The sequence below is a fragment of the Balaenoptera borealis genome, assembly GCF_965194805.1.
Source record: "Balaenoptera borealis genome assembly, chromosome: 18".
NCBI lineage: Eukaryota > Metazoa > Chordata > Mammalia > Artiodactyla > Balaenopteridae > Balaenoptera > Balaenoptera borealis.
Window position 1 is genome coordinate 12,421,426 of NC_138877.1, and position 13,090 is coordinate 12,434,515.

The 13,090-nt window shown below is 33.9% G+C and overlaps 1 protein-coding gene across 8 annotated transcripts in view; it reads left to right on the forward strand.

Annotated features, from left to right (window-relative positions):
• The window catches only part of NBEA (neurobeachin), a 608,086-nt gene that overhangs the window by 277,560 nt on the left and 317,436 nt on the right, over positions 1–13,090 (forward strand). For all 8 annotated transcript variants that reach the window (XM_082365247.1, XM_082365248.1, XM_082365251.1 and 5 more), the window contains one exon: positions 11,642–11,706. In XM_082365247.1, the coding sequence (XP_082221373.1) occupies positions 11,642–11,706 (65 nt within the window). The remainder of the gene's footprint in view (positions 1–11,641; positions 11,707–13,090) is intronic.

A 13,090-nucleotide genomic window follows, 5' to 3' on the forward strand; every position in this document is an offset into this window, starting at 1 on the left:
TTCTATGAGGAATGAACAAGGGTTCCAATTTCTCCATATCCTTTCCAACATTTGTTATTTTCTCTCTCCCTCTATTTTTTTTTTTGTTGTTGTTGTTGGTTTTAAAATTATAGCCATTCCTAGTGAGCATGCCTTGTGGTTTTGATTTGCATTTTCTTAATGACTAATGACGTTGAGCATCTTTTCATATACCTGTTCAAGTCCTTTCTCATTTTTAATTGGTTTTTTGTTGTTGTGCTTGAGTTGAAGGTGTTTTCTATTTATTCTGGATATTAAACCCTTATCAAAAATATGATTTGCAAAGATTTTCTTTGATTCTGTGGGTTATTTTCATTTGTTGATAGTGTCTTTTGATGCACAAAAGTTTTTACTTTTAACAATGTCCAGTTTATCTATTTTTGTTATTGTTACCTATGCTTTTGGTATCATGTTTTTGAACCCGTGGCCAAATCCAAGCTCATGGAGATTTCCCCTATGTTTTCTTCGAATAGTTTTATGATTTTAGGCCCTAAATTTAGGCCTTTGATCCATTTTGAGTTAATTTTTATATATGGTATGAGATAGGGATCCAACTTCATCCTTTTACAAATGGTTATCCGGTCTTCCCAGCACCATTTGTTGAAGAGACTATTCTTTTCCCATCAAATGGTCTTGGCACTCTTGTTGAAAATCAGTTGAGCACAGATGCCTACGATGATTTTTAATGTAAAAGTAGTCCTCGTAAATTAAAAGAAAAGCAATTTTAGAATAAGTATTACAAGTTTAAATAAAATTTCCTGTTACCTCATAATTTCACTACCCAGGAGTAATAACAGTTAGTCATTTAATGTGTACCCTTTCGAATTATATTTCTACACGTAAGTGCAAAATTATTTTTCTTGTTATTAGTATAAGCAAAAATTGCTGTTATAACAGAAATAGTTTATACATTATGTTTTCCAGTTGATAGTGTAGAGCAGTGCTGTCCAATCAAAATATAATGTGAGCCACATACAACTTTAAATTTTCTAATAACCACATTTAAAAAGGTAAAGAAATAGGTAAGATTAATTTTAATAATGTATTTTATTTAACCTAAATGTAATTTGAACATGTATGTAATCAATATAAAACTATTTAATGGAATATTTTACATTCCTTTTTTGGTTCTAAGCCTTTCAAATCAGGCATATATTTTATACTTAGAACACGTATCAGGTCACACTAGCCACATTTCAAGAGCTTGTAATAGCTGCACATGACTAGTAGATGCTGCATTGGTCAGCGCAGCTCTTTCTTCCATATATGAACATCTGTGCTTTTCTTTTTTTAATGTTGATATGGTCTAAAAGTAGAACAGGGTATTCCAGAAGCCCTGAATATTGTAGGTCTTCAAGCAAAGATCAGCTAATTGTGTGTCAAAGATTCTTGCACTGGGTTAAAAAGAACAATTCCTAAGTTTCTCTACAACACTAAAATTCTCATGCTGGCTTATACGCCTATAGCTGCATGATTATTCATGAATAAATGTAAAGTATTTTGATATAACTGCACATAGCTCTGCTTCATGATAATGTTGCACACAGGGTCTTAACATTCAAGATTTAAACTGGAAGTTCCTGCTGTTCTTAAATGGTAGCATAGATAAGTGGCATAGAGTAATTTATTATTTTGCCAAGGTGTGAATTGAGATCCTGTGTGCTACGAGCTTGGTATATGAGAGTGTATAAGCCAAGCAGACAACAAAGCCTCACCAGCTCAATGCAACATGGTTGCTCCCTATTTATTCTTGAAAATAAGGCAGTTTTCATAATGATTTCTTGCTTCTGTGTAAGCATGGGTGGTAGCCACAAAATATTGGTACTTAATAGGCCTCACAAAGTACATCTTGAGAAATATTAAATGTCTCTTTTATCTTTAGGTTATCTACGAACGTTTTTTGACAAGCTAAACTTGCACAGTAGTTTAGTACTACCCGGCACTTTTATGATAGTTGTATACAGTTTAGAGCTCTCGATGCTAATGGTATAATTTCCCTTATATTCATATTTTACTGTATCTTATTCTTAAGTTACAAAGTTTTGAGGATCACTCTCTGATACACCTATTCTTAGCTCTAGAAAAATGACATTCAAAGACCATCATCAAGAGTGATACCAACAGTACTATAAACTTAAGATAAAATAGTTGTACATCAGTCATGACTCAAAGACGTAGTAAGCTCTTAAGAAATGTATTCTGTTATATAAATGTAAATTATATTTTTCATGATAAATCATATAAATTAGAGAAAGACAACCATTGTTATTTCATTGATTATAGACAAGTACAGGATTTTGTTTTATTGGTTTTATTTTTGTTGTTGTTTTGTTTTTTCTGGCTGCACTGCGAGGCTTGCGGGACCTTAGTTCCCCAACCAGGGATTGAACCAGGGCCCCGGAAGTGAAAGCGTGGAGTCCTAACCACTGGACTGCCTAGGAATTCCCGGTTTTAAGTTTTAAAAGTTCTTTTTCTTCAAAACTACATTCTAAAAACCCTATTTTAGCTTTTACTGTTTTCCTAGCTACATAGATCTTAAAATATGAAACATTTCCTCTATTTTCTTATTTAATAAAGTTATCATTTCCTTGATTTCTTCTGATCATTTCTAGTAGCAGGTAATAAGGAAGGAGTATCCTCTAGAACTCAATATAAATGTGTTTGTATGTTGTATATATTCATAGTTATAGAAAATGCTCTGTTTAAAAAATATATTGTGAAACAATCTAAATTATTTTAATCATAAGTACAAACATAAATATATGTGTATGTGTATATATGTTCATAAGAATATTTGTAATAAAAAGCTGTGTTAAATTTATTTATACAATTTAGCCACATACTGAGATCCTGGGAAACCTCATTGTATCTATCTTTATATGATACACCAACTCTTCTTTTAGTAATCAACTTGGTATATTTTCATGTTGTGTAATGATTTTTCTATGTCTGACCTTCATATCGATAATCTCTTTGTACTGATCATTGATTATTCATTTCTTACATTCAGTTTTTCCTACAATGCTTTTAGTAAGATGTTCATAAAAATAAGCAATGGAAATGAAAAAAAATCATACTTTGTATACTTGCATATTTTTTTCATTAGTTTTATTTTTTGCATACATTGAAAACACTCATCTCTGTTTTTCTCTCTGCACAGTATTTTTTTACTTCAGTCCTTGTACTTATTAATTTCTCTAACATTGCACAGAATTTATAAGCATGCCAGTTATAATTAGCATTTGTTATAAATTTTTTTGAGGAATATACCTGCTTCTTTTAGTGGCAATTAATGATAAGTAGACATGAAGGATATAGAAAGTAAAAAATAATTCTGGAGTTCCAGAAGACTTAATATCTCAATTTAACCTCCCATTTTTACCTTGAAATATTTTCCATATTTTCAAAGAATCTGAGATGGATTAAGTCTCTGAGGACATTAAGTTAGTTTACTTAATTATACCCAAAACAAAAGGGAATGCGAAGTGTGCACTGAACTGACAGAGAGGAGGAAAAACCAGTGGGGGAAAAAAATTATGTGCTGGGTCTGATATTTCTACTGGGTTATCTAACTGCCATAAAGTGATTGTGAAGAGAACATAGGGATTTCATTGTCATCCTTCTGGAACCTATTTTTCTTCAAAGTGTTTAGTTTCAAAGGATCCTTAACTTGATACCCAATTCTTTGAAAAAGTCCTTCATCTTGAGGCAATGTTATACATCCATGTAGAAAAGTTAAAAAATTGTGACAAAACTGTCTAAAGACTTGGCAGCTGTCTGCAGGCATTCAAACCCAGTTTAGTATGTTTCCCCATGAAGATAAAAATTTGATGCCCACGTTTAATTTACACCTTTTCTTATGGCTGTTCATTTTCTTCAGTAGTGGAACCAGTGAGTGTGTGTGTGTCTGTGTGTCTGTGTGTTTTCTCAAATGGCAGAAGACTTTGGAATGATTTGTAGATAAGACTTTTAAACATACTTTTTTTCCTGTCATTGCCAAGAAATTGACTTTGTTGAAATGACGATAAGTTATTATTATTATCCTTTTGTATACATTCTCATGTATCCATTTGCCTTGTTTTAAGTAATTTCTTTAATTCTACATGTCAGAATTGTTAGGGAGCTAGGACCGTGATTAAAGTTTCCTTTCCCTGTCCATCTATATCCCATTTCTTTTTTCTTTTAATTTTTATTTATTTATTTATTTATTTTATTTTTGGCTGTGTTGGGTCTTCGTTTCTGTGCGAGGGCTTTCTCTAGTTGCAGCAAGCAGGGGCCACTCTTCATCACGGTGCGCGGGCCTTTCACTGTCACGGCCTCTCTTGTTGGGGGTACAGGCTCCAGACGCGCAGGCTTAGTAGTTGTGGCTCACGGGCCCAGTTGCTCCGCGGCATGTGGGATCTTCCCAGACCAGGGCTCGAACCTGTGTCCCCTGCATTGGCAGGCAGATTCTCAACCACTGCGCCACCAGGGAAGCCCTATATCCCATTTCTTAGCTCTCAATGTAGTTTATGCCTCAGCAACCACAGCAGACACTCAGTTCCTCCTGTGTGCTGTGTACTTTTCTTGTCACAAAGTTTTGCATATCTCCCCTTTCAATATTATACCTAATTATTCTTTTGAAACTTCCAGAATCAGTTACATGGTAATATGCATTTAAGAAATACTTCTTGAAACGCGCATCAGTGTAAAGGAATATAATAACTGCATAACCTAATTCATTGCTCATATTTTTTTACATGTTCATTATAAGGTAACACTTTCAGTCTTACAAAAATATCATTTATGGAAATAAAATACCATGTCAGAGCTGGAAAGGACTATAGTAATGGCCTTAGTTTAGAGATGTAGACACTTCAATAATTATGATGTAATTATGATGCAATAGTATACTATTTTACAAATGAGTAGAAGGAATTTAAATAATTGAACAATTTGAAGGGAAAAGTACACATCACTTCATAATAACTAAATTGCTCCATGCTGGCAAGTTAGGCACGTTGAGGTTTGTGTGTGTGAGCAGTCTTATTGAGAGGGAGAAATGACCACAGTCAGTGGTTCTCAGCACTGACTCCACATCACAATCACTTGGGAAGCTTTATAATAATACTGATGCCTGGGCCCTACCTATCCTTAGAGACTACTCCAATATGACTGGTGCTTTCTAACAACATTCCTGCTGATTTTTTTGTTCAGTCAGAATTGAGAACTCACAGATTTAAGTGATACCATAGATTTTGGAGAAATAAATTCAATTCAACAACAAAAATGCACTGAGTACGTACAGTATGCCAGATACTTGCTACTTACTAGACGTGCATAGTTAGATAAAACAAGATCCTTTCTTTTATTAACAAGTTTATGATCTAGTGGGGAGAAATCACTACAAATTATAAATAATTATATTTCAGAGGGAATGTTCCGTGAGTAATAAAAGTTACATTAAGTGCTGAGAAAATAATGATGTAGGCTTGATCCCATTTTCCATTTCCAAAGTTTTAAAATTATTTTTTCTTTACACACTTTACGATTTATTGCTTTGCCAGCATAAATTCTTGTTACAGTATTGCCCTTTTTCATAGGAGTAAGATCAAAAAATTCATCTACAGAATAGCATAGCTGAAAGAGAATATGCCGTTTGTTATACTTTGGTTACTTTTTCCTTCACATTTCATTTTTTTCTTTACACTTATGCATTCTTGTTTACTACCCAATCCTGTATGCCATATTTTGCCAAGAATGTAAAGAGATTAGACTTTTCAACTAAAGATGCCCTCAAAATTGATTATTTGTGCTACTTGTACAACTGTCATTCAGAAATCAGTAAACACGCTTTAAAACCCTCATTCAATCCTAACATTTTCTGAGAGGGAAAATGTACTTTATCTTGTGAGGAATGTTTTGTTTTCCCTTTTTCTATTTCTCATTTAGCATTTTTTAAAGTAGCTGAAAGAAATACACTGTTTTCCTCATTGCCTTATGAGATATATTTAAAATTCGCCATAACAATGAAAGATTAAAATAAATAAGTCTCATGCAAAATTCCAGAAAACAGCGGATGAAAATGCATGTTTAAAATTTCCAGCTTTACTGCTACTTTTACGTCTTAAGTCATTCCTTCTCTAACTCTTCTATTGAAGCAGCCCCCTGGGATGCAGTGGATGAAAGGGTGATACAAGCTGTAACCCATGCAAGCCACCACAACAGGAACATTCTATGCTCTTATGTTTTAAAATTCGTATTTTACTATATTATTCTTATATTACTTATAATTTTAAATTAAATTATATGGCTTTTTTTTTTTTTTTCCTCCCAGACTCCAGGGAGATGAATATGTATGTCCTAGCACTTAGTATGTCTCCTGCCTGGGACTTTGATCTCATACCACAGTTTGAAAAATAAAAATTTTAAACTTGCTTTCTTAAGGAAAGACAACCGGTAACATTTTTTTGACCTTACAAATTGTTAGTATTAGTTAATGTAGTTAACAGAAATTGACTTGATAAATTGAAATTGTCCAAACTGATTATTGTAGTTGATGAAGAATTTTGAAAATCTTCAAAAACTCAATTATACTCTTTTAACATTAGGTGAAATCTACTTTGGTCCTTACTTAGGTCAAGGCCTGCAAAATTACACTTGTACTCCCAGCCATATCATCTTAAAGCATAACCAGTAGGCTTCTGTGGTAGAGAAGAAAATATTCATGTTTGGCAAGCAAATAACTAGTAGAACCTAGAAAAAAAATACCAGGAAATATAATATTTTATACATAATAATATAAATTTTATACATAAGGATTTTTTCTGTGTTTTCCATCTGATGTCGCTAAACTTCTAGAATTGAACTCTTTTTGCCTTAATGCTGTAGTATAGTCACTGTGCAATTTACATCATCTATTTCTTCTGGTTCTGTGGTTACCACAGACAAATAAAATATGGCTCTTCCTTCAAAGATACAATATCTAAAATCTAATCATATAATGTGCATATAAAACATACAAAAGTGAAGTTGCAGAGACATGGAAAATACTATTAAGTTATCAAGTTTTAAACTCTTATATTAGAAAATTGGCATTTCGGCTTTTGTAGTCTTAAAATCCTGTATCACATAAGTGTTTCATATCTACTTACGTCTGAGGAAATAACAGGACAGTTAGTGGTGACAGAAGAGCAAGATAGACAGAGTCTGTAAAATTTTTTGCTTGGGCTCAGAGGAGGATAGAAAATATCTTCCCTCCCTATGGATGGAGGATGGAAAAAAAGAGAGAGAGAGATCCTTTCTTCTTTTTGTGATTAATAATGCTCTTTCATGTCTCCACAGATAAAGAACCCAGTTAGATTATGCTTCTGTGGGAGTAGAGAAACACTTATGTTCAATTAATTATGAGCATTCTTAATAAGAAAAGTTTAAGAGGTTTTAATACCTGTCATGTGGCCTCACATCTCTGATAATACCAAGAGGTGAATTGCATGTGAATTGCAGCTTACCCAATAAATGACCAATAATAGTATTTATTGAGTATTACTTATGTGTCTCATGCTGTAGCTGGTGCTAAAAATTAAATATTAAGATTTAAAACCACATTTTATTTCACAAGACCAAGGCAAATAAGACCAGGGAGTTTACACTCTTCTGGAAAAGAATTACACTACAGTTTACAATTGTGTTACTTAAGTCAGGGTCCCTTCCTGAATACCGTGGACTATTTTATAGGTGAACAAGAAAAGAAAAACATCATCTACCCCTAGTTTTACTCTTTTTCTGAAGAAAGAAGTATCCTTATTCCTTTCCAGGACACCCCATTCTTTAATGCCTTCTTCAAGATTTCCCTGTCACCATTTCTCTCTTGTAATCAATGTTTCTCTGACTCTTTCATTCTCTATGGTCTACAACTGTATTTAAGTCTCTTCGCCCTAAAAACTATGAACCGATTTTTCTCTGAAAAAAGAGATTTTTCTGAAGAAAGAGTTCTGAAGAAAGAGTTGAACTCAAATACAAAGCCTTTCAATTGCATTATATTGTCATTAAAGAAATTTAGGGATTATATTGCCTGCTTCTTCACAAAAACAATTCTGGAAGAAAAAATATATACATTGCAATGCTAGATTTTCATTCAAAATATGTCTTCCGTATTCAAAACCTCTCTATAATCTGATGAAATTAATTATTTCCTTCTTGACAGTCTGTTAGTCTGCATACAAGTCTCTCCTAATTCTTCACAGAAACTGTGTTAGCTTTACAATAGTTCTGTAAACTGTTTCTTAGATCTGTATCCACCTTTTATCTGATTTCTTCCCTTAGAGTCATGTTTTGGGTTGTTCACGTTTGGTTCTTTCCCGCATTTTGAGCACTTGGTGGGTTTGCACTCCTTTGCTTCATTGAACTGAAGCTTGGTCATGTGACTTTGACCAGAAATGTGAGAAGAAGTGACATGTGTTACTTCTGGGCAGAAACTATAAGAGCCAGTGATACTTAAACTTCTTTTCTTTTCCCTCCACTTTGGTTGCCTATAGTGTTCCAGACAATGGTTACATTGTCAGTCTAGCTCCCAAAGTGAGGGTGGTGATGAAGCAGAGCAGAACACAGGCAGTGGACTTGGAAATTGAACAAGAAATCAACCTTTGTCTTTTGAGCCCCTGAGATTTTGGGGCTGTCACAACATTATCTTGTTTCTCCTGTTTGATATACTCCTCATTTTGGCAGAGCACACCATCAGTAGGTTCTTTTTCTCTCTTCTTGAAAAAGAGTGGATGAAAAATAAATGTTTATGCATGTCTGAAAATGTAACTCTTCTGTCCTCATATTTTATGGATAGTTTGGCTGGGTATAATGTTCTGAGTATTATGTTCCTTGTGCTGTTGAAGGTGTTGTTTTCTTTTCTCCTATCTTCCAGTTTTGCTCTAGAGAAGTCTAGTGTCAGTCTGATTCTTGATTCCTTGTATAAAGATATATTTTTCCTGTAAGCCTTTTCCTTAACCCTGTTCTAAAATTTTATGATGATGTGCTTTGCTGGGGATGTTATGTCATGTACTTAATTCCTAGGAAATAATTTAAATTACTTTGATAACTTCCTCTCTTCCATGTTCCCTATTCACTCTTTCTACAATTCCTACTCAATGGATATTGGTTTTCATCAGAAGATTCTCCACTTTCCTTATTTCTTTATCTCTCTTCTTATTGTTGCAACTCTTTATCTTTTTGTTCTATTTTCTGGGAGATGTTTTCAACTTTGTTTTTTAAGCTGTCTCTTTTTATGTCTGCAATCCCTTTGCATATCTCAGCTGTGTAATTACGAATTTTTTTTCTGTTGCTTCACTGTCTCTCATTTTCAGGTTTCCTTTTTTGTTGTTGCTGTTATATTTTGTTGTTGTTGTCCCTAGTATCCCTTCTGTACTATTGTCTTGGTATTTGTCTTTCACATCAGGATGTCAACTCTATGTAATGATTTCAGAAGTATATTAGTAGCTCAGGCACCAGCTCATATGTCAGCTCTAGCACCTGCTCCAGCACCTGTAGAGCTAGAGCCAGTTCTAGCATAAGTTCTAGAGCTACATACAGCTCTGGGACCTGATCCAACTCCAGAGCTGAAGCCAGTAGCAATACTAGAACTAGAATCAGCTTTAGAACCAGCTATATAACTAGAGCCAGCTCCAGAGATTGAGGTAGTTCCATTATAAACTGTAGCACCAGCTCTAGCAGCAGCTTCAGAGTTAGAGCAAATTCCAGAACGAGTCCTAGCAGCACCTCTGAGCTAGAGCCAGCACCTGCACTAACTCTTGGATAAAGGTAGATCCAGCTGTAGAGCTAGAGCCAACTCCAGCACTAGCTCTTGTACCAGCTGCTTCTTAGTGCCAGCTCTGGCTTCAGCTCTAGAGCTGGTATCAGCTCCAGATCTAGAGCCATCCTTATCTACAATTCTCACACCAGGCCTGGCACCAGTGCCAGAATTAAAGTCAGTCCCAGAACTGGAGCCAATTCACAACCAGTTCTAGCACTACTGTCTGAGCTAGAGCCAGCTTTGGCACCAAATCCAGAGAGAGAGCTAGGGCCAGCAATACACCTAGTGCCAACTTCAGCAGCATATCCAGCAGTAGCACCAGAGATAGAGTCTCTCCACAGCTAGAGCCAGCTCAGGCATCAGCTCCTGGGCCAGTTCTGCAGCTTGAGCCAGCACCAGCTCTAGTGCCAGCCCCTGGTTCTGGTGCCGACTCTACCACCAGAGCTTTCCTTACCCTCCTCTGGAATGATATCTTTTTTGATTTTTGTACTTTTGTTTTTGTGTTTCATATATTTTGTGGTTTACTATATTTTAATTTTGCAGTTCACATACAATAGAATTTTAACTTCCTAATCATTAAAAAAATGATATTAGTGATTAAAGGGTCTTGTATTTTTTTATTTTCTTGAGCCAATGTATTATACATGGATTATTTTCTTTTGAATAATGCTATAATATTTTGCATCTGTTCTTAAATTTTTCTAGATCTTTTCTTGTCCCTTTCAACTGCTGCATTTTCTAATCTTAAAATTGTGAATGGTTCCCAAGAATCAGCCTAGTTCTTTCTATCCTCTTTTTGTTTCTTCTTCTTTGGAGACTTTCGCCTAATGCTGTGCCTCAATTAATGCAAAATATATGAGGAGAATAGTAAGTCATTTTGTTAAAATGTGGGAAAAAGTGTTGTCAACAATTGTTTTTGACAAAAATGATTTGAAAGTTTTAGTAAGTTCAGTAAAATGCAACAAAGATCTTGTCATTTGGATAAAAGTTATGGCAGCTAAAACACAATGGCTTTGCTAAAAACAGAGTCATTTAGGCTTTTATTAGATCATTACTGTTCCCAGACTATCATGTCCCTTTTTCCAAGTTGTTGATTCTCTCTCCTGGGGAAATATAGATTCATGATTTGTTCTTCTAATTCTTCACAAATTTACTTAGAACAGAGAATGTTTACATACTAAGTACCTACTTTTGGGGACCACATTTATTCCCAGCATGTGTGCACAGCTTTAAAAGGGAAAGTGAGCAGGAACAGAGTGAAGGGTTGACATGGAGACTGTGTTTCCTGAAGCTGAATTTGTGGCCAGCACTTAATTAGTGGAAAATCATGGAGGAAAAGTCTATAGATGAGTGGCATGACTGATCAATAAGGATTTTTAATAAAAATATGTTAGGCAAGTATTTATTTATAGTACCATTGAAAGGGATATAATTTTTAATCCAAAAAATTCAATTTGCCAGCTATATTAAAAAGACCAAAAAAATTGAAATCACTAGAATAAATTAATAACCAAAAAATTATTTAAAGCATATCCTAAATATGCCATAGGAAGAGTGTAAAATAAGCAATATTTTACAGTCACAGTGAGCTCTGTCCCTGTGATCTCACTTTCTATCTTAGTCGGTACCACTGGGAATTCAAAAGCACCTTTTTAACTAAGTAATACAGGACTGCTTTTAAAGTTTTGATTTCCTGCAAAATAACATTTGTTAAAAATCTTTTAGAAAGATTTAGAAGTAATATCACGTGGAAGTTATTAGGATCAACATGATCCTTAAACCAGATGTTACTTTTGTTTACATGCTCATTTTTCTTACAGTTGGTTTGCTTTCTCCTTTTAGGAATGGCAAAATTCTATTCAGAAGAATGCAGGACTTGCATTTATTGAACTCATCAATGAAGGAAGGTAATTAATTTTACAATTTTTAGACAACTAGTCAGTGTACATTTTATTCCACCGGGTGACTACTCTTGCCTACCATCTGTTCCAAAAATGTGTAAGAAAATATATTTTAGTTAAATGATTCATCACACAGGCGCTTATACTTTAAAGGAGCAAAGTTTAAAATGTTAAGCATTTTTATTTGGCGGAGGGGAAGCAGGTATGAAATAAAGGGACAAACTTTATAAGATTTTTGTGAGATCTGAGCCACGTCTTACCAAGTAGTAAAGTTGTTTTACATAGATCAAGTGAACCCAATCTGCAGTCCCATCTGCCACTCCATCTGTTTCCAGAGCCGTGTTCAGTGTTTACTTCCTCACTCAGCCCATCTCAGTTCATGTGAAATAGTTTTATTCGACCATGTCATGCTATCTAGTATCCAACTAAAAATGTGAGAGAAGTTTAATATAGGAACTATAAAGGTCTGGTTAGGAATCTATTTATACCATTGTTAAAATGATGCTGTGGTAAGATTTTTCACTACGATTTTTCCAATACTTTATTGGCAATGGATACACTAAGACAGATGTAACTGTCACCATTTTGACATGTTCAGCTTCTATCAGCCGAAGACCTGCGTCCTTTACAACTTGAGTTTCTTCTATGATATAGTGTGTTCTTTGGAAAATAATGACTGAAGATTTGGGGTAATCTATTTCTTATTTGAAACCAGATTTAATTAAATTGATAAAGTAATAATGTTACTGTATGTAAACTTTATCTTTATCAAGAGAGGTGTCATGAAAGAATATTTTATGAGCTATTCTTTGAAACTTAGTTTGTATATGCTATAAAAACCCATTTTGAAAAAAATTAACTTAAATGCAATTTAGTATTTTTGTTCATCAGTGTAGTATATTCTGAGAAATAGCCTTTGTTTTTATAACAATTCATCTTATTGTGTATTTCTCACTTAGATATTTTATGATTGAATTATTTTTAGTCATAATACTATAACTCTAAATATTAAAATAAATTTTTCATTCACTGCCAAGCAAAAGATGCAGGAAAATATTAGTTTTCTTTTATAGCATAAATAATAATTTTAAACATAGTAATACACTCTACTTCTTATAAAACTTTATGGTGAAAAGAATTGATAATAATTATTATCCATCTTCAGGCAATGAAAAAACAGAAAATAAAAACTTTTGCCCAGGTGGCTCATTGTCATATCAGTTGTAGAAATCTCTCACTTCACATACACCCTAGTTTTGCTAATTTGTTTCAACTGTGAAGTAAAAACAAAAATTATGCTATTATCAGTAACTCTGAAGAGTTAACAAATTGAAGCTCCAGCATTTAAGATTAAGATTATAGTTATTGTCTTAGAAAAGGAGGAGAGTGA